General features: G+C 39.6%; 1 protein-coding gene across 2 annotated transcripts in view; it reads right to left on the bottom strand.

Annotated features, from left to right (window-relative positions):
* usp43a (ubiquitin specific peptidase 43a) overlaps window positions 1-24460 on the bottom strand; it is a 100377-nt gene that overhangs the window by 3033 nt on the left and 72884 nt on the right. For both annotated transcript variants that reach the window (XM_042396552.1, XM_042396559.1), the window contains exons 8-14: window positions 23987-24098; window positions 16568-16671; window positions 13703-13780; window positions 13302-13431; window positions 10352-10471; window positions 8175-8424; window positions 5766-5924 (exon numbers count right to left, since the gene is read on the bottom strand). In XM_042396552.1, the coding sequence (XP_042252486.1) occupies window positions 5766-5924; window positions 8175-8424; window positions 10352-10471; window positions 13302-13431; window positions 13703-13780; window positions 16568-16671; window positions 23987-24098 (953 nt within the window). The remainder of the gene's footprint in view (window positions 1-5765; window positions 5925-8174; window positions 8425-10351; window positions 10472-13301; window positions 13432-13702; window positions 13781-16567; window positions 16672-23986; window positions 24099-24460) is intronic.

Below are 24460 nucleotides of genomic sequence, written 5' to 3'. Positions count from 1 at the left end.
ATTCATGAAGAGTTTTGAATTAAATTAAAAATAAATATAATGTATGCCCACTGAAGTTCTTCTATAGTAGATCTTTGAGCAGCAGACAATGTATCAGGCAAAAATGTTCATCTGAAAAATAACCTGAATGCTGTTTTACTCCCTTAATAAAATGATTATCACGTTCTTTGTACACATTTTTAGAAATGTAAACAGCAACAGCGTGTTATTAATCATTTCAGAATGCAGATCAAACTAAGCCAAGCAACAAATTCAATAATGATACGTTAAGTTTTTATTCACTTTAACATACAGCAGTTTATTGTGCATGCATGGACATGAGTCTATGGGACACTGTGTGCTGAATAATTACATTTTAAGGGGACAATATAAATAATGTTTTAGAGCATGTTTTGTGCAACCCATTATTTAAAGCCTCTGAAAACTTGGTTTCAAACCTATTTTTAATAATAATTATCACAAAATAAGCATCATTAGGACACTGTAGGGGCAGGTTTCATCAGATTTAATTGACAGAGCTGGTGAAGTAAGCAAACAATCTGATGATTGTCATCATATTCTGATTCAAACTGCACACACACACACACACACACACACACACACACACACACACACACACACACACACAAGTATGTGACACTTTTTTTCTCAAACCAGTGAAAAAGCACAAAAACACAAATACAAATATCTCTCATGTGAAAAAACCAACCAACTGTTATAAATTTGGCAGAAAATTTGGTGCTCATGCAGGACTCCATCACTCATAGCGAGTACATGATTGAGAAAATAGATTTTCTGGGCCTTTAAAGTCCTGTTCGATTGCTATAACTCAGCAAGAGTATTTGAAGTTGCCTCAAAATTAAATTAGACTGGAAAATAGTATCTCATTTGACAGATGTGCTGCCTCCAGCTGCATTCATCCTCCATCCATGGATGCATTGCTATTTTGTATCTGAAATGGGAAGGTCTGAGAAGCGAGGAGAAATACCACAACACACAAACTACAAATTGTGAAGAACTCATAAATTAGGTTTCAAATTTTACAATGCAGAGAAAAACAAATCTGTTCCTCCAGGACTGGTGTTTTCCTGAGGAAATGAGCGTCTTACTCTTCTCAACTTCACTTGTCTGTTTCAGCATCTCAAGAGGAGAGGGGTCATTTTAGAGCAGTCTGACTTTGTTTGGTGTTAACACAGTACGTAGCAGACAGACAAAAAAAAAAAAAGTGAGCCGTGTTGTGTTTGTGGTTGTTTGTTCTGAGGTCTGACTGCTCAGTGCATTTCACATTTCATTTTTAACATACACTAGAGGATTGTCATAAACTGATTTAACACAGCTGCAGTATAATGAGGTGGACAAAACAAACAGGATGGTTACTGCAGGTGGGAAATCATTAGGACATACGTAGAAACGGATACAATACAGTGCTTGACATTTTGAATGTGGAAAATATCAACAAACTAAATATGCATTTCTGGTGAATATACTGTACAATCAGCAGATGCACAAAAAAGTGCTTTCTGACATATATAGTCATGTACTATATACACAAAAGGGGATCTTTATTGGTCAATGATTAGAGCCATTCTGCCATTTCCAGTATCCATACTGACACGCCCTCCACTGAGCAGCCATGGAAAAACCTCTTATAGCTTGAAATCAAAATGTATAAAGTCTAATACCACGATGGAAGATGACAGAGGGTATAAGATATCATCTTGGCTTGATTATATGTGATTGACAGAGCTGAGAAGGAGGTCAGAAATGGAGGTGTTACAACCCAGCGGTTGTATAGTGAGCGTTTTCTGTCTATTTGTGTATTCTGTGCTTTAACCCCCTGTGTGTGTGTGTGTGTGTGTGTGTGCTTGTAGATCTCTCTCTCTTTCTCTCTCTCTCTCTCTCTCTCTCTGGTGAACTTGCTATGGTAGCTCTATGTCTAATGAGCTCCTCTGATTGGCTGAGTGAAAGATTGTGTGATTGATTGATTGTGTGATTGGTTGTTACAGGGATTTGATTGGTTCCAGCCTAACAGCTGGTGCTTTAAAGGCCGGCTTCCCCCCCGGCTACTGCTGACTCTCCTCTGTCCACTTCCGACCATCCAGCCGACATGTTGTTGTGTAGAGTATTGTTAACAGCTTTGCAACTATATATACACACAGTATGTCTGTTGTTATCCTTATTTCCCCCCGATTAAGCCTCTACTTGCTCTTTCCTCATCACCTCCCTCCACTTTCTATCTTTGTCTTATACCAGTGTCTCTTAAACATTCTAGTAAGTGTAATATTAAAGAGCTTGTGGATCACACTCTATTGTTCTGATGTTAATCAGTATTCTCCTCATACACCTGCTGTGGAAGCTCCATGTATAAGCTTAAAATGACACTTAAGGGTTTCCTCTCTTAGTCATTCGGCCTCCGAGCTGAGTGCTCTTCACATTTTGCACATCCTAGCTTCGGCGGAGCCCCACTAGTCTGCATGTCTTTGAAATGATAAGTGTTTTGCTTCTCAGATACTCAAACCTCTCTGCACCTTTTCAAGGGCTGCTCAAGTGCTACTGTGAATAACTTCTCAGCGGGCTAATCCGACTTCAAAAAGCATGTCCTTGGAATATACTGTTGTAAATCCTGCATTCACAGCTTCATGCATCATCACATCCCAAGAAACATACAGCAAGTACTGTGGTGAAACTAACCTGCATATGGAGATCAATAGATTCAATACTCGTGCTAAACCTAGAAGCGTATGACCAAGGCTGACACATATCACTGTGAAAACACATGTCATGTGTGTTTACATCATGTAAATATTTCTTTCAACTGGTTTTGTGACTTCATAGACCCTGGGAACGAGTCCTGTCTCTTCAGTGGAGTGGTATAGGCGAGGATAGATTGACAGTGGAGACAGGCACTCTCCTTGTTCCATCTTCTATCGCTGACTGAACTTGGAGAGACGGGACTTATCTTGGCCTAAACACATTTCACTGCATCAGGACCCGTCAAACACAACATCCAAAGCTGATCCCCCATATAAAGATGCAACTTTAAGGACACGTCAGCACTTCTTGAAGTACTGCGGCATTATAGAACTACCTAAACTTGAATTCATATAGGCAAACTATGATCAATTCAACGTATACACAGGAGATATCTTATGTAAATTACATGCGTATAAATCTGTATTGCATTTCCACTACAAGCTGAATCTCGTGTGAACATTCAATCATGAAGAAATGACACACAGACGGATGAGCGTGTGATGAAAGGCAGGTGGAAAAACATTGCACGTATCTGACTTTTATTGGTAATGAAACCTTCGCTGTGAACATAAAACCCACTGAGGTGTCGTGTCTTTCCCGCCGAGTCGTGAGCAGATCGCTCTTTTATCTCCGCCTCTTTCGAGTGGATGCTGTGTTACATCAAAAACTGCCAAAGATGAGTGAGGAAATATCCTCAAAAGGAATAAATGCGGGTGGGGATTGCATCATAGGACAGACGAGCACACTAATGACAGAGGGAATGGAAGACGGGACGGCACTTCGTTCTTATCAACTGCAACTCGATCACTGGCTGAAATACGTTCTCACGCGTATAATGTGGAATTGGCAGCGGAGCGATATGTGCTGTGTTGCTTCATGCTATTTTTGAGCATGGAAAAAATTCAATCATATGTAACGCTCTGCTCACTTCTTTGATGTATCTGGGTGGTTGTTGAGTGATAGTGTGTGCTGTTGAGTATGTATATATATATATATAGACAGTCCATGAAGAAGCAAAGGAAGGTTTTATTGGTGTTGAAAGAGCAGCTTTAAGGCTGGTAGTTCGAGACCTTTTGAATGGTACTAATGTTACATGTTTACTGACCTTTACTAACACTGCACTGACTCTCCAACATATTCCATCCTTACTAACCTTTCACTGCTCCATTGTGTTCTCTGCTCTTCCTTTCTGCCTTTTCATCTGGTGGTTGAATAATATCTGAATGCATTTATTCATATAATGGCCCAGCACTTAGTATAGCCTACAGTAACCAGCTGGAGGCCAGAATAAAGGCTCCAGCCCTCTGTGACCTTGAACAGGATGATTTTCAGATTTGTTCTAAACTTGTCTTTGACAAACCCAAGACCACACTTCTTCAATATTTGATGTTTTTGAAAGAGTATATCCTGTACACTCAACACAGAATCCATTGAATCACACTGCAAAATACGCATTGTGTGAACAAGCACTCTGCACTTTCACTGGTACACCTTTGAATATTTATTGAACATATTGAACATTGTGTGTGGAGCTGGGTTTGCTGGATTCCGCTAACTTGGCTAAATAGTTGTCTTTGTGACTGTAGAGGAAAAGATGTTAAAATGAAGAAGATCAGACTTCTGATTGAATCCATCAGATACAGACTGAAATGAAATGGTATCACACACTTTCCCAACTCTTCCTTCCAGCAGGTGCTTGGCATTTCTGGGTCATGATTAACGTACGCCACTAGGGTGTCATCGGTTTATTGTACGCAGGTGTTTAAGTGCTTCTGTTAAAATTATTTCTGAAAAAGTAATTTTCGTCTGTGAATGCAAAATCTTTACCCCAGTGACAAAAATAAGCGGGGGGGGGGGGGGGGGGGGGGGGGGGGGAAGGCACTCTTGTCACCGCAGAATTACAAATGTGTGGATAGGAGCTCCATCTGGCCCGATGGAGTAGGCACCTACAGTGGCTGCTAATGTAACCACAGATAATATGAAGTATTGTTGGAAAGCGAAACCAGAGACACAATGATACAGGAGAGAGTATGCTGGTCTACAAGCAGAAAATGGACATAATAAGCCCCCTAGAGTCTCATTTTAGCTCACATGTGGTGTCTAATTATGTTTAATAATGTGATTTCTTCTCTAATATCTGTCAATATTTAAAGTTATATAACCTGATATATCATTTCAAGTGATTTAAGACGTGCATTATGTATTATGTTTGGATTCTGAGAGTGACTATACAGTGAGACTTTTTCAGGGCATGTTACAGTCCCTTTTTCTCCTCTAACATGCAACTTTTAAACTCGGTAACTGCTGGCTCAGTCTTGTTTTTCTCGACGTGTGACTCTGAACTTGCTTCAAGGCACAAAAGGTTCCAGTATTACAGGAAGAAAATCAGAGAGGCAGGAATTCAAGAAAACGCTCTGACTACTCAAAATGCTACAGATGTGGTTAACTGGTTTCTTTGTGTCCACTCCTCTCCTTTGTGCCCGGTGCTGTCCATATATTCTATAGGAGCTGGGCAAGAAAACATATGTTTTACTATTATTCATGAGTCAGCCCTGGCGAGAAAAACATCTATATTCTTAGTATTTCAAATATTCCAATATTGAATTGCTCACAGGCCATCAAATTATTTCTCTTATGCAAATATGCATTTACTGTGCATATTTTGTATTTTTTTTTTATTATAACTGCAATTTTAAAAAAATCACGATTTACTGACACCAGCAGGAGCATGCAATGAATAACTTTGCATGATGTCCATGTTGTGAGTCCTATAACTGGTGAATGTTAAAACAAAAAGTATGGATGTTTAGAAGAATATGGGCCGACTCTAATTTCCGTTAGCCTCGGGGAACATGTAATGACTCTTCTTTAGTAATTTGTATTACTTATTTTTTAAGCACACACATTGAATAAGTTTCTGTCCTACTAACGGGCATTTACACACATACATATGCTCTTTTATCCATTAAAATGACTTCTGTTAGCCAGGTTGCTAGTCATAGGTGGCATACCTCTGACGGAGCTACTGGCCGACCATGGAGGAATGGTGTTGCGTCTCTGGTAGAAAAGGATGTAGGCCCCTCTGGTACATATTTCCTCCTCTGGCACCAGGTCTACGCTGCTGTCATCATAGCTATACCACTGGCTGTCCACTGAGTTCCTACAGTAAGCTGGATCAGAAAATTAAAACAATTTTGAACAAGGGACACATGAACATGTGTAACTTAGATGCAATGATGAGAAAGTGCTCAAATCAAGTAATTTATAATACATATTGCCTGAAGCTGCAGCCTCAAATACAGCATCTTATCACTCCATGCTGTGCTACTCCACTGCTGTCCACAAACACATAGAGGAGCCATACGTTTGAACTTGGGCATCCTTTTCTTTCCTTGTAATGAGCTCAGCTTGTGTTGTATCTTTCTCTCAGCTTGTTAAAATAGCACCACCATGTAAACAAAGAACCACTCCCTGACACGCGGAGCTGCTCTCTAGAGATCGAAGATGCTGCGGCAGAGTTCTTTCAGAGTAAACTTTACTAGCTTTGTTCATTGCAGTGAAGGAACGTATGGCTGTTCATGTGTTTGCAACTGATTTTGGACAACAGTGGAGTAACGAAGTAACGAAAGGATAATAGTTATGGCATGGCCCAATGCTTTCACTACATCTACAACATATTTAAAATATAAAAAACTCAATGTTCTTTACAAGAAAACTACACAAGTAGCCCTGACCTGTAATAAAGAGGTTTAGACGCACTGTATGACACACAGAAAAAGTAGATATACATAGATAACCCTTCAGTAAACAGACATGCATACTGTATGAACCATGAGGGGTTTCAGGAGAATGGATCGGCTGCTGTCTGTTTATTCCATCTGTCAGATGGTAACAGATGGACAAACTACAATTTCTATATTCAATTTTTATTTTAGGTAAATTACGCATCGCCCTGCTGTGTCCATGTTATAGTGTATGAGTATGAAAAGACCCAGAGACAGAATGCAACTGTAGGAGAGAGCTGTCATGGCAACCACATCTTCCTCTACTCCCACCCCATCCACCTGCTCTCTCCAATTCTCCCACATATTAGGCTCAGTGTTGGGTGTCTTTATCAAGCATCCCCCGCAATTTCAGACTCAGATTGGCCTCACCTGTGTGTCAAATTTCCCATCCTGCCTGTCACCAGTATCTCAAAAGCTCAGGGTATACGTTCCTCTGAGGTTTTATTTTGAAGTGGATCTCTACGTTGAACTCATTGACCAAGAGTGTCCACAAGTGGTCTGAAGATCGTCTGCACACTGTCAGTCCCAACAGCTGCACAAGCTCTGTTGGCAATTACTGGAAATACATCAGACATGTAGGGATTTCACTTGCAATTACCACTGGTGTGAGTATGGGGACTGACCAAAGTTTGTTGAGCCAATGTCTAGAGGTTGTTAGGAATCCAAATTGTGGCCCAAGGATTGTATCTAATTAGACACTTTTTAAGCCTTTTATTCAATCTTAAAAAACTTTTTAAAACATTTTTACTGTGCCGTTCTTTCCAGAGAGGAAGTCCATCGGTGGGAGAGAACATCACTTGCGAAAAAATGTTTTTCAGTTCTCACGTAAGGAATTTGTCCTTGACATCCTCATTGGATCCTGCCACTGAAGGTATAAAAGAGTAATATCACTAGTACTATTCATCAAGATTATTTTCAATAGATCTCATCTACTTTTCTTAACATCTCCTTGGGTTTCGGCATCAGCTGAAAATGGAAAAAGCTACAATATAATACTGAGAGTTTTATCACTGTACTGTATATCTTCTGCATCCTGATCAACACCACATACCACTTACAGGGAGACAGTAAATAATGTGAATGACTGCTGTAAGTGCATGTAAAGGATTTGGATAAATACTGTTATGTTGTTATACTAGTTGCAATGACAAGGTTGTTCATCAGTTTTGTGATTTTGACATAAAAAGCATGTCGACAGCTGATCAACAACTCGGGATTTGAAGTTGGAGCTAAACAAATTGTTGTCCACCTTACATACTTTGACCGTCCAAAGGCACATGACAGCCCTAATACCAATGTTAGGGTGCTGTTTGTTTCAGTTAAGTCTGTGGACTGTGCCTGTTGTAAGATGTTTGCAATTAGGTTCTGATCAAAATAGTGACTCCAGGCTCCCATTTGTCTTTCTAAATACTACTTTAGTGTGTCAGACTATAAAAAAACCTCATAATGAAGTGTAAAAATCCTGTTAAAAATATTATGCGGCAGTTTCAAAACTAATAATTCAGGCTGACTACAAGTGCCAATTGTTTTGGCACTTGTAGTCATGTGCATTCACTCGACAATGTGGCAAAGAAAACCCGTAACAGGTTGAATTATCATGTAGTAAATAACGTATTATGCCACCCACTTCCTTACCAGTATAGTGTCCACCGTGCATCCCTCCATGATGGTTACACACAGCGTAAAGGTCATACAGATAGTCGTGGGGGAGGGTCATGTCAGCAGGTTGGTGGTGTTGGCCTGAAGGCTGTCTCCAAGATGGTGGCCAGGCCCCCATGTTCAGGTTCCTCATACTCTGACTCCTCTTCACCACATGGGGGGCCATGTCCAAACCAGTCAGAGGGAAATGCACCAGGGTTGACAGCTTGTTCCTCCGCTCGCCCACCTGTTTCAACATTATACAGTACATATATGTGCAACTATGAAAAAACACATAGGCTTGTGACTTCCTGTTCCTGTTGGGTGTGCCTAGAAGTAACCAGACTTGCAAGAAATTTTAAACTCGCCAAGACAAATACAGCAGCATGTAAATAAATTGATAAATTATTCTTTACTATTTAAAACTAGTGCCCCTCCTGGAATAGCAATGTTAGAAGGTGGAAGGGCTGTGTGAAGCACTTTGTTCTGGTACAGTCTTCTATGCAAAACTGGTCCCTGGCACAGAATCTGATTGATTGTATCCTAATGCAAAGGTGGAGAAAAATCACATTGCTAAAAGGATGGAAAATGCTGGAATGGCATTTTGCAGGAAATTGATTGATGGTGCTGGAACGGGTTTAACCTATGAAGCCTGAGTGGGCTCAGGGCTCACAATGTATATATAATGTATATATTCTGATGGGCAGTGACTCAAGAAAAAAAAAATTGCACACACTCCCTAAATTGGCAGTAATTAATGTGGGATCTTGTGCTGTGTTCCAATTTTATACCACCTTAGTCTCCAGTGTGTATCATAAAGTAATTGTCATGGTATAGGCCCACTATATTTACTATATTTGCAGTTATACAAACAAGGCCCTGCACTGTGCTAACATGCTCACAATGATAATGTTAACATGCTGATGTTTGGCATGTATAGTGTTTACCATAGCCACCTTTTTAGTTCAGTGTGTTAGCATGCTAATATTTGCTAATTAGCACCAATGAACAAATGCCCATTATTCCTATATTTTGGTGAGGCAGAAGCTGAGACACACATCCGCAGTATGTTACCAGCAGACCTGTCCGGAAAGAGTTTGTTGTTAGATATTGCCCAGTGTTTCATTCTTGCAGCACTTTCTTTTTCATCTCGGTTGTTGTGCCATCCAATAAATAGCTTTTGTGCAAGTGTGTGCTCCCACAGCTCTAGGCAGGGACAAATTTATTACAGGTGGAGATGGAGGATACATGGGATTGACTGAAATTCAGGCTGTAATGCTGGATGTTGACTGGCTGTTGTTATCGACATTTGTCTTCATTAATGCATTTAGGTCAGGGTGCCTGTGGCAGATCCAAAAAAGGACCAGAGGGTACGTTTCAGAAATTGGTGTATCAGACAGCTCAGCCTCTCTGAGAAAAACCAGGAAACATGAAGGGTGCAGGAAAGAAGGTTGCCTGAGTTTCACAACTCAGGTTCAGGATTCAGGAGGAAAATTACATCTATTTCCATCTCTATATTTGAGATAGACACACATATACATAAAGCATGGATAAAACTCAAATTATTTTTCACTTTTCTTTAAGCTGCATTAATTGACTTTTAGCCACTCAGGGGCAACAGGACAAGCTATAAAATATTATCTTAAGCTGTTACAGTAAATGTGTTGTGAAGCAAACAACAGCAAGCAAACATCAAACACACATCCAGCCGATATGGAGCAACATTAGCATTGTTTTGAATTTGTGTTTCTAGCCAATATCACAAAAAAATCAAATGTTCGCTCTCTTTTTAACTCTGTCGTGGTTTCCACCAACTTCTGAGGGCTCTGTAGAAGGCTAAATGGTCCGCTATGTTCCCCAGCTAGTCACTAACTTTGTCTGTTTGTAGTTTTAGTGGGTGAATCAGAACATTTTTACTGAATAGCTACCTGTTGCTGTTGACAACGAGGTTGATGAGAGTGGTGAGAGTGAATCAAACTGCAACTATAAGCTCAAACATGCAAAAAAATCTCTGTAGGGACCTGAGAGGGACTGTAGAGTGTGGTTCACCACTTCATGCAACTTGTTTCCCAGTTTACATTGTAATTTGAGCAATTGTTGATCAAAAAAGATTAGTGCAGCTTTACAGTACTACAGTATTTGTATTCAACAGAAGTTGCTTGCGGTTCACTTACCTGTCGGAAGCGCTTGAGATGAAGGATCAGTATGTCAGGGAGTGTCCACAGGCTCATCTTTACCATGCCCTGCTGAAGCTGCTTACAGTGGGGGCACTTCCAGGCATCATCTGGGGCAAGCTGGAACCAGTCAGTCAACCAACCAATCAATTAAATGGTTATTAATATGGAAGCAGGAGTCTTTAATCTGTCTTTTATTGAATCTACCCTAATCAAAACCCTTTGAGGTCAAAAGTGGTTGGCATTTTTTTTTACCATAATCATGTCTGAATGAAGTTTCTTTTAATATACCTCATTTACAGACCAGGCTCCAGGGAGTCATTGTCCACCTTTCAAAACTCTGTGTCTCTCTGCCAAAGTGCTGTACAAATTTTCCAGATTGTATTTTATAAAAACAGATCAGAAAATAAAATTGTATTGTCTGATGTTTGTGCGTCATTTAATAAAACATAATAAATGCAGGAGACTAAAAATATGTTATAGGCTTCACTTTGGCAGGCTGCAGAGTTCAATGACCCATGGAATCACTGCCTGCAACGAATAATCACTGTTCTACCATGTTCCTGATGAGACAAATGACTGTTGATTACAGATGTATGCTGAGTGATGAGCGGAGCTGTGTCGCTGTGGCACGCCAGTGTGTGTGTGTGAGAGAGAGAAAGATAGTTATTACGCCCTGTTTCCCTTGTCTCCTTGAGTCTTTTCTGTAGTTCCTCCCACTTAAGACGTAAAGACGAAATGCAAGGAAAAAATGTGAGGAAAGCGAAGTCAGGGGAAGACATATCTTGTCAAAAGAGACTGCTTTTGCATTCAAGTGTCATCTCAAATGACAACAGTTACTGATGACATCTGCCTGAAAATGAAAAATCTGAATAATGAAACGTTAGCCTCTGCATGTTGCCTTTTAAAATCAAAATGACAAGCCTTCACACATGCACAACAAACCTATATTTGTACAATACAGATCAGTCATTATAATCAAATTTGTTTTTCTTTTGACAATAAACTGATGTTTTTCCACCAGCTGCCATTGAAGCCGTTTTTTGTAGTTTGAGCACAGAAATATAGGCAATGGCTTTCTTTTTGCTCGATGCCATGGGGTTTGATTATAATGGTGCAAAATACAATGAAAAGTGAAAAGAAAAACGGTACATGAGAAAAGACTGAATGCACATAATATGAGCCATTACTGGCAGGAAGCCTCGGCCTTTCAAACCTGGATCTGCATTTATGGATTTTTTGCTCCTTCAGGCATCTTAATGGACCTCTTCTACTGTCTTCTTCTATCTATCTGTTTGTCTGAAAGAGTTTTATTGGTTTCACTTAACAGTTTGAAAATCAAAATCAAACCATCTATCAGGTCACAATCTTTAGGCTGTGAATTTTGTCATTCAACCATGCTGCTAATTAAATGGAGGGTTATATCTGGGGCAATGGCAAGTCTTACATATTTTGGCAAAGAGCACTAAGACGGTTTAATGCAATTAATGAGTCACTGGTGTTGTTATGTTATGATATGATAATTAAAACATTTAATTAAAGAGGAGAATGAGAATGAGCCTCTAGATTCATTTCCACCACCATGAACCCCATCCCCAAGAAATCAACGGTGATGTGTGTGAACTACTGCCCAGCATCACTGACTTCAACCGTCATGAATCGCTTTGAGTGATTAGACTCCAGACATATCAAATCCAGACTCCCCAGCACACACAATCCCCTCCAGTTTGCATACTGCCCTGACCGACCCACAGAGGATGCGATCTCCACTGCGCTTCCTTCTCGCACAGCAGCCTCTCAGCCCATGGCGATGTAAAACACACACTGACACCTGTTTTCCAGCAACGTCTAATTCATCGCAGACCTGCGTTTTGGTGGTTCTTGGGTGACTCTTGACCATCCTGACCGATTTTCCTCTCAATAGCAGGTGATAGCTTGTGTTTTCTCTCTGATTGTGGCAGTGACACAATTGCACCATGCACTTTATACTTACAAACAATTGTTTGCACACTTGACCTTGGGACCTGTAGTTGCTTTGAAATGGATCCAAGTGTCTTTCCTGGCTTGTTCAAATCAATGATCTGCTTTTTCAAAGCCATGCTGAGCTCCTTAGACTTTCCCATTGAAGTGTCTGTGAGTGTATCAAACGAGCTCCAGCTGAAGTCAATGACAGTCACTCACAGTAAGTTAAAAGGCCGTGCCACAAGGTCAATTTGACTGACACAACTTTCTACATCACTAAAATTGATAATTCAAGTTGCTGTATGTATATTTTTGACCCAGCAGATTTTGTCATATTTCCAGAAGAACTATAATAAATCTATAAAGGAACCAAAATGTTTTCTGTGACAAAGATGGATGTGATCCAATCATTCCATCACAGAAAAATAACAGTTGTAGAAATGATTGGAAACTGCCATGACGTACATGTTCTTTACAAGTGTACATAAACTTTTGACCACAACTGTATATGTCTTTTGCACAATCCATGTCCATGAATGCTGCCTGTTCAATTCACTCTTTCACACTATATTTTTTACATTCTCCATATTCTCTTTTCTTTATTTATTTTTTAAACCTTAATTTTAAATTCTTCTAAAGTTTTATTTCTTCATAGGTAGCATTTGAAACTGAAAAGTATAAATGTAACTGTGGTGAGATGACGATAAAGGTTCTTGAATCCTCTCTCCTGCTCTCCCTGCTGTGCAACAGTTACTTAGAGCTACAGTTACGCTTCCTCTCCATCGGCTCATTTTAGTTGGTAATTGGTGAGTTTTTCTCACATTGCCAGGTGTATCAGGTTTGACTCAGCTTATACTGTGTTTGGAAAGAACAAAAAAAAGGCAATGCACAAGATGAGGAATAAAAACAGAAGAAGATAGAAGAAGAAGAAGAAGACAGGAAAAGACACTAGAATACATAGATAGATGGATGTTGTCTTCTGTCTCACCTGTTCTTCTTTGGTATACAGCTGGAAGCACTCATCCAAGGTACAGCTATGCTGCTGCAGGTGCTGCTGCTGCTGGTTCCTTACACTCTCCGCGTCCTTCACCACCTCCTCCTGGATGCTGCCAAACAGACTGGAGCACACACACACACACACACATACATATAAAGGTGTATTGATTCCATTAAGCTGCAGAATTGTGTCTAAATTGTTTGGATCAATAGAAGAATATGTTTGTGCAATTTCACAGACACAGACTGAAACAGCGTGTGTTCTAGAAATGTATAAACTGACACTCAGACAACACTCTGCAACAATTGTGTGTGGGTTCTGCTTATATGTGTTTGTTCACATAAGTATAATCCACTTGAAGAAAAAAATGTGCACAATGCCACAATGCTTACCATTCTTTAATCTTGTGCTCCCACTCGATGACAACCTTCACATGCAGAGGTCCCCCGGGGCCGCAAAACTTCAGAGCTCTACAGCGCAGCAAAAGAAAAATAGTAGAATCACATTATAAACTGAAATACACATCTTATTCTGTCTATGGACTACTCAATGTGAGCGGAAAGTATTGCCTCATCTCCGAGAGGCTGAAATCTGTGTTGCTGTCACACTGTGAAAAATGGACCTGGCAGTGAACACCTAAGTTTCTTTGAATATTTGTTTGTGTCATGTCGGTGCACACACAGAGAGAACACATACTCACACTCACTGGCACCAGCAACATCGCACAGAGTGACACTGAGCACAGGTAAGAACTGATTTCACATCATGTAATAATATACAAACGTCTGATGTCGAGTCATAATGTGGCGAGGGGTGTCATGTTTGTATTGCAGAGCTTACCGTCACCGCTTTGATCTCAGGGGGGGAGAGATAAAACGGCATCTGTATTCAACAGCCAAACAGCATTAAAATGGCTTGACGCTATGGGTAGAGGTTATTTAGCAGATGCCTCGGAGTCGTGTCAAAATTCACTTCCCTTTCATTCTGCAAAGCATCTGTATTCCTGCATGGTCAGTCTGGAGGCTTCTGATTCTCACTATGAGATGTTTCCTTCCTACTTCAGAGAGGAACTCATGTTGTTGCCTTGTGTATATATATGCATGCATGTATGTATGTACGTGCAGGCCTGTATGTACGTATATGCATGTACGTGTAGGTGCTTAGTACCTGTATATAAGTACATTATGTGCAAGTGGAGTATTCAATTTTGGCCTAGGCGGCTTCTCATATGCTACCACTAGATGTCAGGCTTACATAACCTGACGACACAATCCAGAGAGGTTCAAAAGCTCAATATGGCAATATATGTATAAAGGAACAGACACTCAAACCTAATATGCTATTAATTAAAATGCCCATCAACTGTATCCACAAATGCTCCTCTATCCCTCCAACTGTTAATGTACTTGAGTTTCACATGAACACTGCAATAACAGTTGCTTCTGGATGAATGAGAAACTTGTCACATTCAACGCACAACGCAGGACACACTTATTATCATTATTATTCTCAACTGATTTCAGCTCTTTTGATTACTGAAGGATTCGTGGTGTTGTCATGGGGCTACTTTGATTTATGAATCTCATAAGACACAAAGTTAAAAAAAAAAAAGAATAAATAAAACATAATAAAAAGACAATTAATTATTCCATTTCCATTTTGTTTTAAAAAAAATGAATTTAACTTTAAAATGGAATTCATTTTGAAAGTTTTATCTCTCAGTATTTCATTTACACCTCACAATTCATTTTTCCTGCTTTAACATTTCCATTTGATCAATTTAATTGACGCGATGAAATCTTTTTATTTGAATATGTATAAGCGGCGGGTCAGTTGGAAATTAAATGAAATCCAATCACTGAAACAGTAGGAGCTTTGATTAGCCATACACAACACAACACATTACTGCTCGTCAATTAAACTCTGCAAAAGTCTAATTGTTATTCTGGAGGTCCGCTCCAGGCTACATAACAACATGCGGACAAACAGCGATCACTTAGTAACAAGGTGATTATACAGTAAGGTGACGAGGGCAATATGTTTATCAGTGTGATTCTTCCACAGTAAAAACAACAGAAAATTGCAAACTATTCGGACCAAATCTCTAATAGCTCTACTGTGCATTCAGTCAAAGGCAAAACCTCTATACAAACAAATTTACTGTTTGACATAATGAGCCGAAACTAAATCATGAAGTCTCTGCAATCATGTAAATATACACTAAAGCCAGTTCATTAAAATGGACGGCGCTATGTTGTTGATGAGTTGATGCTCAGTTGATTCTGATTACCTTCAAATATAATGGGTAAAGTGAGCCAAACTTCTCAAAATGAGTGTAAACCTTTAAAATTTTAAGTATAGAAACAAATCATATTTTGAATATTGTATAGTTTTAGTTTTATTTCTGTGTCATGCCAAACATTTGGCTCATCCTACATAGGATTACAAAAAACATGCATCTTCCCATAATAAATATACAAAAAAAAAATATATATAGAAGCATGTGGAAAGCAAAAATAAAATAAAAACAAACAAAAAACACAAATAAAAAAAAAGCAACGCATATATGGTATATCATATATAAACAATGAGCTGTGGCTGAAAATGAAACAAGCACACACACAAATATACACACACACACACACACACACACACACCTATTGAATGTCTAGCCTAACCTGGATGACATTTTCATTTCCAAGCTCCTTTGTAGAAGACCTGACCTTCACTGAAGCTCAGAAGAGCAGCAGCAGAGATTTATACTAAGATTATCAGCAGTATGGCAGCACCTTAATGCTCTTTATTATACAGAGAATAAAGGCCTTATCTTCACACCGTCAAACTGATATTGGTGTATATATATACACACACACACACACTGATATATACATTGATATATATATTGATGTATTGATAGAATCAGTTTGTTGTAATCCTCTTAAGGTCTGTTGGCTTCTGAAAGGAATTGTGGCTTTTAGTCTAATGTCATGGTTCTGAACAAAAGTTAGATGGCAGTTTGTGTTTCCTGCTATATGTGACCATGCTTTCACTGGACAAAAGTCCCTTGAAAGGCCCTTGAAAGCACTATTATTATTATTATTATTATTATTATAGATTGCTTTTAAGTAATTATTTTTTTTATCATTCCCACTACAAGGCCACATGCAAAGTAACATGTACAGAATGTACTATGTGTTGCATTATTTGACGTGAGTGCTTATGCATGTACAGTATGTGTGAGTGTTTGTGTGTCCTACCTGTCAACCGCAGGGTGGTACAGCGGCCTGCTGTCCTGTGGGGACAGGTAACTGTAGGATGCCGAGCCTCCAACCACTCGGATCTTAAACAGCACGCCGGCATTCTGCAGGGAGAGAAATACTCATTAATACAGCTGCAGCCTGTGATTTGTCTTCTGTTGAACACTTAAAGAGCTGCTACATCACATAAATTATACCGTCAGTGGACAGTTGCCTTTAAGTCAAAGCTAAGTACCAAAGTTATTTTTAAATTTAGTGTTACTATACTTTTTACAAATAAAAACATATTTGTAGATATATTAGTAAATGCCATATCATAGCAATAATGCCATAAAAATCAATAAAGTAGTATTTTGAACACAGTATATTTAAAACAATTAAAATAAAATAAACCAAACTCTCTCATCCTTTTCCAGTTGTTTGTTAATTGGCCTGCAGCCACTTCATTTTCTCTCTCTCTGCACGTTTATGATTTGGAAGGTTGGATTTTACATATTTGTGCTGCAGCAATGTAAAATGTTCATAGTTCTGCTTGTTATGACACAGATGCACAACATGTAGTAAGTAACATGCATTAACCATTACTGTTAATATCACCAGCATATTTTCTGCAGACAGGCCGAGGTTAACTACTAGAATAAATAAGACCCTGACATTCTGTTAGATAGACTCACTCTGTAGCAAAGCTCATGTTTTTTTCAGCATGTGCTTTAGCAATCCAGCATTACATGGATGATAATAGATTATGCAAGATAATGCAAATAATTAATTTAAATATGTCTTTTGGGGGAAAAAAAACTAAATGATGCATGTGCAGAGCAGTTTTTTTTCTCTGTATGTAAGCAATGAAATCATGAAACGGCGTCCTAATACAGTAAAAATATTAAATAAATAGGTGATGGAGAATACCTCAGTGTCAGTACATTATCACACCTGTACAATGAACACTTGGCAAAGAAAAGTACATTTAAAAAAACTGTCTTCTAAATGTCAGTACACTTGGAGTTTTACCATTAACATAGTGTATACATAATTCTGTATTTGTATCAACTGTGTTGTGTTTGAGGTGTGATATAATGTAATATAAAAAGATGAGTTGAGCTGAGTGTTAAGCAGCAGTATCACTGCTGTGGTTACTTGTAGTCTTATATATATGAACACTGATTTACAACAGTAAGTTAACTCTTGACCCTAATAAAGATGACGAGATGTCAAAATATCTCATTAAAATGGACAAAAACAAGAAATAAGTATTTTGCTCTCATAAAGTTTGTGAGTGGACAGTATGACTTTGAAAGGATGTGCCTTGTAAAGCCAATAATCTCTGATTTACATCAACACCACAGTTTAAAACACACAACTTCCTTCATTTATATCTGGCAACTAGTCTTGCCACCTCCACACTGGAGTAGTGAAAATGCATTTATAGATGGATTATCACTCCTCTGCTGCCTCAAGAGCACAGACAAGAGGGCTGAGTTATTAAAGAGCAGAGAACAGAATCAGGTTGCTAATGTCCTCGATATGAGTGGACTGCTGTTGGAGAATAGGAACTGCAGCCGAGCATAAAGAGAAATAAATTAGTTGGTTAATAGGAATCTAAAGTAGCGAGTGAAAAAGACACAGTCTCTCTTTTTGGTTTTAAGAGCCTGAGCAGGCATAGATTCAGATGGCCTCGTCTCTCTATTGGACTATAATGAAGAAGAGCAGCGAAGACACTTCATGCTAATGAGTCATCACACAAGAGTGTGCTAAATTTTTGAATGAACTTTGGAGAGTTTTGGATCCACACAACTAAAAATAAAGAAATCAAAATAAGTGAGGATGTTGTATCAGATAACAGAGATGAAACTGCACCGAACCAAACATGACAAAATATTTACATCACTGTTAAGACGTTAATGAAGGATAACACCTGAATAAAAAGTGAAGGAAAGAAGGAAGCACCATTAAACATGTCTGGTTATGAAATCTACAGTATAGAGCAGAGGGACTCACAGGGAGGCGGGGTCATGACTTGTGGTTTGTGAAAGTGAATCAAATGTGATGAAATTTAGTGATCAGACGATGAGTAAACGAAATGTTCTGACCAAAATGATCCTGTTTTTCTTCATTACCACCCACACCCGGAGAGGTTTGAGATTGTAAAACATTTATTCAGTTTTAAGCAGAGAGGTGGTTATTATGGTGAGATTTCAACATCACTTGAGACGACAAATAATTTAGAAAAGAACCTCAGGCCGACAACTGATGATTTTGACCTCTCATGGCAGATCAATGCCTCCACAAATAAATCCAGCAGAAGTCAGATTGATTTTGTATTTAGTGACAGACTTGGGAGAATTTTAAAACCTTTTTATAATAAAACTGCTCTGTCTGGCCACAGTCTGGCTGTTGGCCCTAAAGGAAATGAACCGATATGCAATTCAGCTTCTCTTTTGGGAGAATTCCAAAACAAGCAGAATTATAAAAGGGCTGTTCAGCACAATCACTTAGATGATGTCAAGCAGCAGATCTGGAAGAACTAAACCACATATTCTTAATAAAATATACATTAAAATAAAAGACAAAAGAATAAAAAAAGACACCCTTTCTGAAGTATATAATTGATTACTCCCAATGTATTCAGTGGCATTTAATAGAGAACTGAGTCATGACAGACGAGGTTTAACTATGTTAAGGAAATGTTATGTTAAGCTAATGCATTTGTTTTCAGTCATTTGTATGTTTCACAATTATTGTAAAGGCCAGACGTACTTCTGAGATCATTTGGACAACAGAAAAATATCTCGAAGAGGAAAAAACAGTTTAACTTTCCTATTTTTTCAATGTCATAAGGGAACATTTTGAAAGCTAAAATATTCCTCCTTTTCAGTTCAAAACAGCCATTAAGTGACCCAGACTTGTGGAGGCTGTCTCACATATTAACAACAAACTCTACCTCTCATCCAATTTCCTCAGGCTCTAAAATAACTCCACTAGCCATCTGGCAGAGAACCCTAGCACACAACCAAATACATTCATATTCACATGTTCAATTTTGATATTTATATTGTGTTTTTTACTGAACACCAGGGCTGAGATAATAGCACTGGATTTTGACATGCAAGTCAGTAACAAAGTCATATTTTCCTTTTTTTTTTTTTAATACCTTGAACCTAAAGTTGTATCTTGCTGAATGAACCTCTGGATGGCGCCAAAATACTTAATAATGAAGAATCAGGGACTGAATGGACACACAGTACTCACACACCTGCTGCCTGTCAAAGGAATGAAGGAGTAAACTGGCTTTACAACAGATAATGTTTATGTCTATAATACACAGCGATAACATCAAGCTCACAAGTCATCGTCTTATTTTGCCAGCAGAATCCAGAATTTTGAGCAAACACTAACCTAACAACAGAATACATACCCCAAATGGGTTTTAACTGTTGCTGGAGATTTTAACCAATCTGAAAACTGTGCAAAGGAAATTCAACCAACATGTTAAATGAGCAACTAAAGGAGGAAAACACGCTGGACTGTGTCTACTCTGATATCACCAAAGGATACAGAGCCTTCCATCTCACATCTTGGACAATCTGATCACCTATCCCTACTCCTAACCCCAGTTTACAGTCCCGTTATTAAGAAACAGAAACCCACCACCAGAACTGTTAAAACCTGGCCTGAACGAGTGTCTCTACAACTGCAGGACTGTTTCTAATGCACCAACTGGGACCAGTTCTCTCATCAAGATGCAGCGGAATACACCTCAACGCTTCTACATCAGGACCTGTAACCAACAACAAACACATCTGTATTTTCCCCAAACAGGAAACCACGGATGACAGAGGAGGTCCGAATCCTTTTGAAGGACCACAACAGAGCCTTCAGATCTGGTGACTCAAAACAGTACATCGCTGCCAGGCACAAGCTAAAGAAAAGCATTGAATGTGCTAAGGCCGCATACAAGAAAAAGATTGAGCACCACTTCAACAATAGGGATCCAACACGTATGTGGCGAGGCATCCAGCTTTCACTTACAAGCAACAATGCCTCACTGGCAGAGGAACTTAACTGCTTCTTTGCCCGCTTTGAGACAAAAGAGTTAAACACTGTAGCTACACCCCCGACCAGCTACCACCAATCACATACTTACCATACAGACACAGGAGGTAATTCTCAGTATTGTGAACAGTAAGAAGGCTGCAGGGCCTGATGAGATTCCAGGAAGAGTTCTCAGAGACTGCGCCCATCAGCTTGTGAAAGTGTTCACTAACATCTTCAACCCGTCCCTGTTCCAGGCACCAACCCACCCACCAACCCACTCACTCTGGACCAGCACCAGTACGTCTATAGAGCAAATAGATCCACAGAGGATGCCATCACCACGGCTCTCCACACTGCACTGACCCACCTCGAACAGAAGGGGATATACTGTATGCCAGGATGCTTTTTACAGATTACAACTCTGCACTTTTGTCCCCAGCAGGTTGGTCATTAAACTGCTTGACCTAGGTCTTAGTCACTCCCTGTGCATGTGGATCAAGGACTTCCTATCCAACCGCCCACAGACAGTCAGACTCGGTCCCCTACTGTTAGGGCCCGGAGGTCGTCTGTGCATGTATTGTGGATCTCTCTCCCTCTCTCTGGTGATCCTGCTGTGGTGTCTGTGTGGTGCAGGTGAGCTCAGCTAATTGAATGATTGTGACTGTGTGAGTGTGTAGGTTGTTCCAGGGAGGTGATTGGTTCCAGACTCTGAGCTTGCAGTTTTTAGGCCAGTTTCCTCAACCTCCTGCAGGCTCTCCTCTCTCCACTTCCAACCAACGTGCCAGCCAACATGTTTTGGTGTGAAATGTTGTACCTAGATTTGCTGAAGTGATATATAAGCCCAGGTTTGGCAGGGGTGGGTAGCAGGGTTTTTGTTATGCTTGGAGTTGTGTTAGTGATTTGTCTTTTCACTCTTTTTGTTTGAGTAGGTAATCTTAGCTTGCTTAGCTTAAGTTCTCTATTATTTCAGTGTTAGCCCACCCTGAAGCTTTAAAGATTTTAAATAAAACCTTGAAAAAGGCCTCTAAATATCAAAGGAGAAGAAGTGGAGAGGGTCTCCAGCTTCAAGTTTCTAGCAACCCACATCACAGAGGACCTCACATGGACAATCAACTCCACGGCTCTACTTTCTAAGGACATTTAGGAATACCAACCTGTCCATGAAGCTGCTTGTGTCCTTCTACCACTGCTCTACAGAGAGTGTACTGACATACTGTATTACAGTACCGCATGCCAACTGTTCAGCAGCAGACAGGAGAGCTCTCCAGAGAGTAATTCTCTCCCCTGCCCTCACTGGAAGACACCTTCAGATCACGCTGCCTCCACAGAGCCAGCAGCGTTCTGAGGGATGCAACTCACCGCTATCATCATCTCTTCTCTCTGCTGCCATCTGGAAGGCACTACAGGGCCTTAAACACCTGCACTTCCAAACTCAAAAACAGCTTTTTACCCCAGAACCATCAGTGAACTGAACTCCACAAAACACTGTCCCCCTACCACCACCACCACCACCCCCCCCCCAACATCATCATAACACAGCACTAACAACTGGAATAGTATTTCCATACAGTTGATATAATGTGCAATAATATTTTTATAAGGTGCAATAGCATTTGGTCCAATGTACAATGTATTATTTTTATTACTTTTTTTGATTTTATCTTTTTATTACTGTTATATCTCGGTATGGGCAGGTGTGTGTATCTGTGTACGTGTGTGTGTGCAAGTGTGGAATGTTAAATAACCCGTTTTAGGAGCTGCACAGCAAATTCTGTTGCACAACAATGTGCAATGACAATAAAGGCGTTCTCTTTAGAAGTGAGATAACAAAGCATCAGCAAGAACTAAAGTGCTGAACCCTTGGGATATGGACGGCCTTTTCAGGCAAAGACAAAATCTGTACAATCTGCAACCAAAAGGACCCTTGTGATTGTTCCTATTAAGAAGAAAGGGGAGAGGAGGGCAAGGGGAGGGTTTGACAAGTTTATATCTGGCCTGACAGGCTTTGAGGAGGTAACTAAGAAACTGAGATAGTGATCAGTAAAAACAGGCTGATATCTCTCTTCCTCCTCCTCTTTGGCTCTTTTCTTATAAAGCTGAAAGCTGCTCGCTCTGGATAAGGCCACCTCAAATATTGTCTGTCACCATGGCGTTGCCCATGGCAACTCGAAGACCAGCAGTGGGGACAGTGTGTCTGTGTGTGTGTGTGTGTATAGGAGTGGCGCTGTAGTTTAGAGCTTTGGGTGTACAGATCAATTATATGGGGAAACAGATGAAGCTGAAGTGGACGTGCGCTTGTCAGGGATCATCGTCAAAACTTGCGATACATACTGAGTGGAGGAGAAAGTGGAGGTTGATTTTGACATGCGAGACTTCACAGGATCACAGGGTATATCGTGTAAATCTTAATTCAGGAACGTGTTCAAATGTAGCAGCACTATTATAAAGCAACATGCTTCTTTTCACTCTTTCCTCTTCTGTCTTCTACGGTGTTAAAGACGAGGATTTGTGTTATTGTGGCGTTAGTGGGTGGTGACATAATTAAATTTACACTCAGCACATAAAACCATAATTACTTGTCTGTAAAAGGCTCGGGCTGATTGTGTGTGTGTGTGTGTGTGTGTTTGTTCACATAATGTCCTCAGTGGTACTGTATGGTGAATTAGAGTGTTTTTTTGTTTTTTTTTGATAAAAGGCAGTTTACAGTGTTTCAAATTTAAATATATTTTTCTCTGAATGAATGAAGGACTCTTCAGCATAATATACAGGGACACCAGTGTTCTCAAAAGAGCATAACCATCCAAAGGAGGGACACAACAGGACACAGTTTGAATATTATCAATCTTGTGCAGAGACTAAGCAATTCAAAAAATTAGTCCTTTTTGTGTTTGGAAGCTGTTTAGGACAAATGCACTGGCAGACCACTGTTTAAGAAATAATGTGTTTCAGTTTACTGAAGCAACAACGGTGGTTAATTTGGAATAAATCAAAAACAAAACTGCAGTAGGTATTCAATAATGAGGAGCCATTACGGCCAAATGCACAAAGAATTACGTGCCACCTACAACTAGGCACTCAAGCTTCAACACAGAATCCAACAATTATTCACTCAGCTTGCTAAACAGGGAATCTGCTTTATGATGTCAGCAGAGCAATGAGTCCTTACTGAAATTCATCATAAAATTCACAAACACAAGCATCTGAGGGATTACTCTTCTTCTTCAAATGTATCTCAGTCAGTCAAAAACAAACAATTGAAACTATTTAAACACAAAACCCATCATTAATGAAAACTGATCAAAGAAGAGGAACCCCCCGAGCTGAGTCGTACCACGGCGCAAAGTTGTGTGCATCCTGTGTTATTGGTTATTGGGGGTGCATTACCTGAGCCTGAGATCCATTCAGCATCAGATAATAGAGCTTGCTGAGGATGCTCTGCTGCAGCTGGTCCCAGGAGACGCTCCTGTCCTCACGCATGAGAAATGGAGGTCCAAACCTGAGAGAGGAGAGGAGAGGAGGCATATTTCAGTAGGCTGGAGGTACTGAAAGATACTCCATTTTTGCATGCATCTAAGCTGCTTTTATCCAAAAAACATATTTGTACAAGATTGAATTGGATTTGTAGATATTTTTTGAAATGAAAGAATCACAACAGGAGAGTCTTTTGATGTTAAAAATCAGTTCAAACGCTTTCGGCTCGGATCACTTTTCTTAGGACATTCTTTTGAGATTGCCGAGCGATCCAAATAAAAGAACAAATAAATAATTGAATAATAATAAATAATACATTTAATTTTTACCGCACTTTTCATTCATAGTGAAACTCAAAGTGCTTCTGTCTTTGGCACACTGAAAGTT

The sequence above is a fragment of the Thunnus maccoyii genome, chromosome 2 (genome assembly GCF_910596095.1).
Source record: "Thunnus maccoyii chromosome 2, fThuMac1.1, whole genome shotgun sequence".
Lineage (NCBI taxonomy): Eukaryota > Metazoa > Chordata > Actinopteri > Scombriformes > Scombridae > Thunnus > Thunnus maccoyii.
The sequence above is the reverse complement of the archived record's forward strand: the minus strand, read 5'-3'. Positions and strand labels throughout refer to the sequence as shown.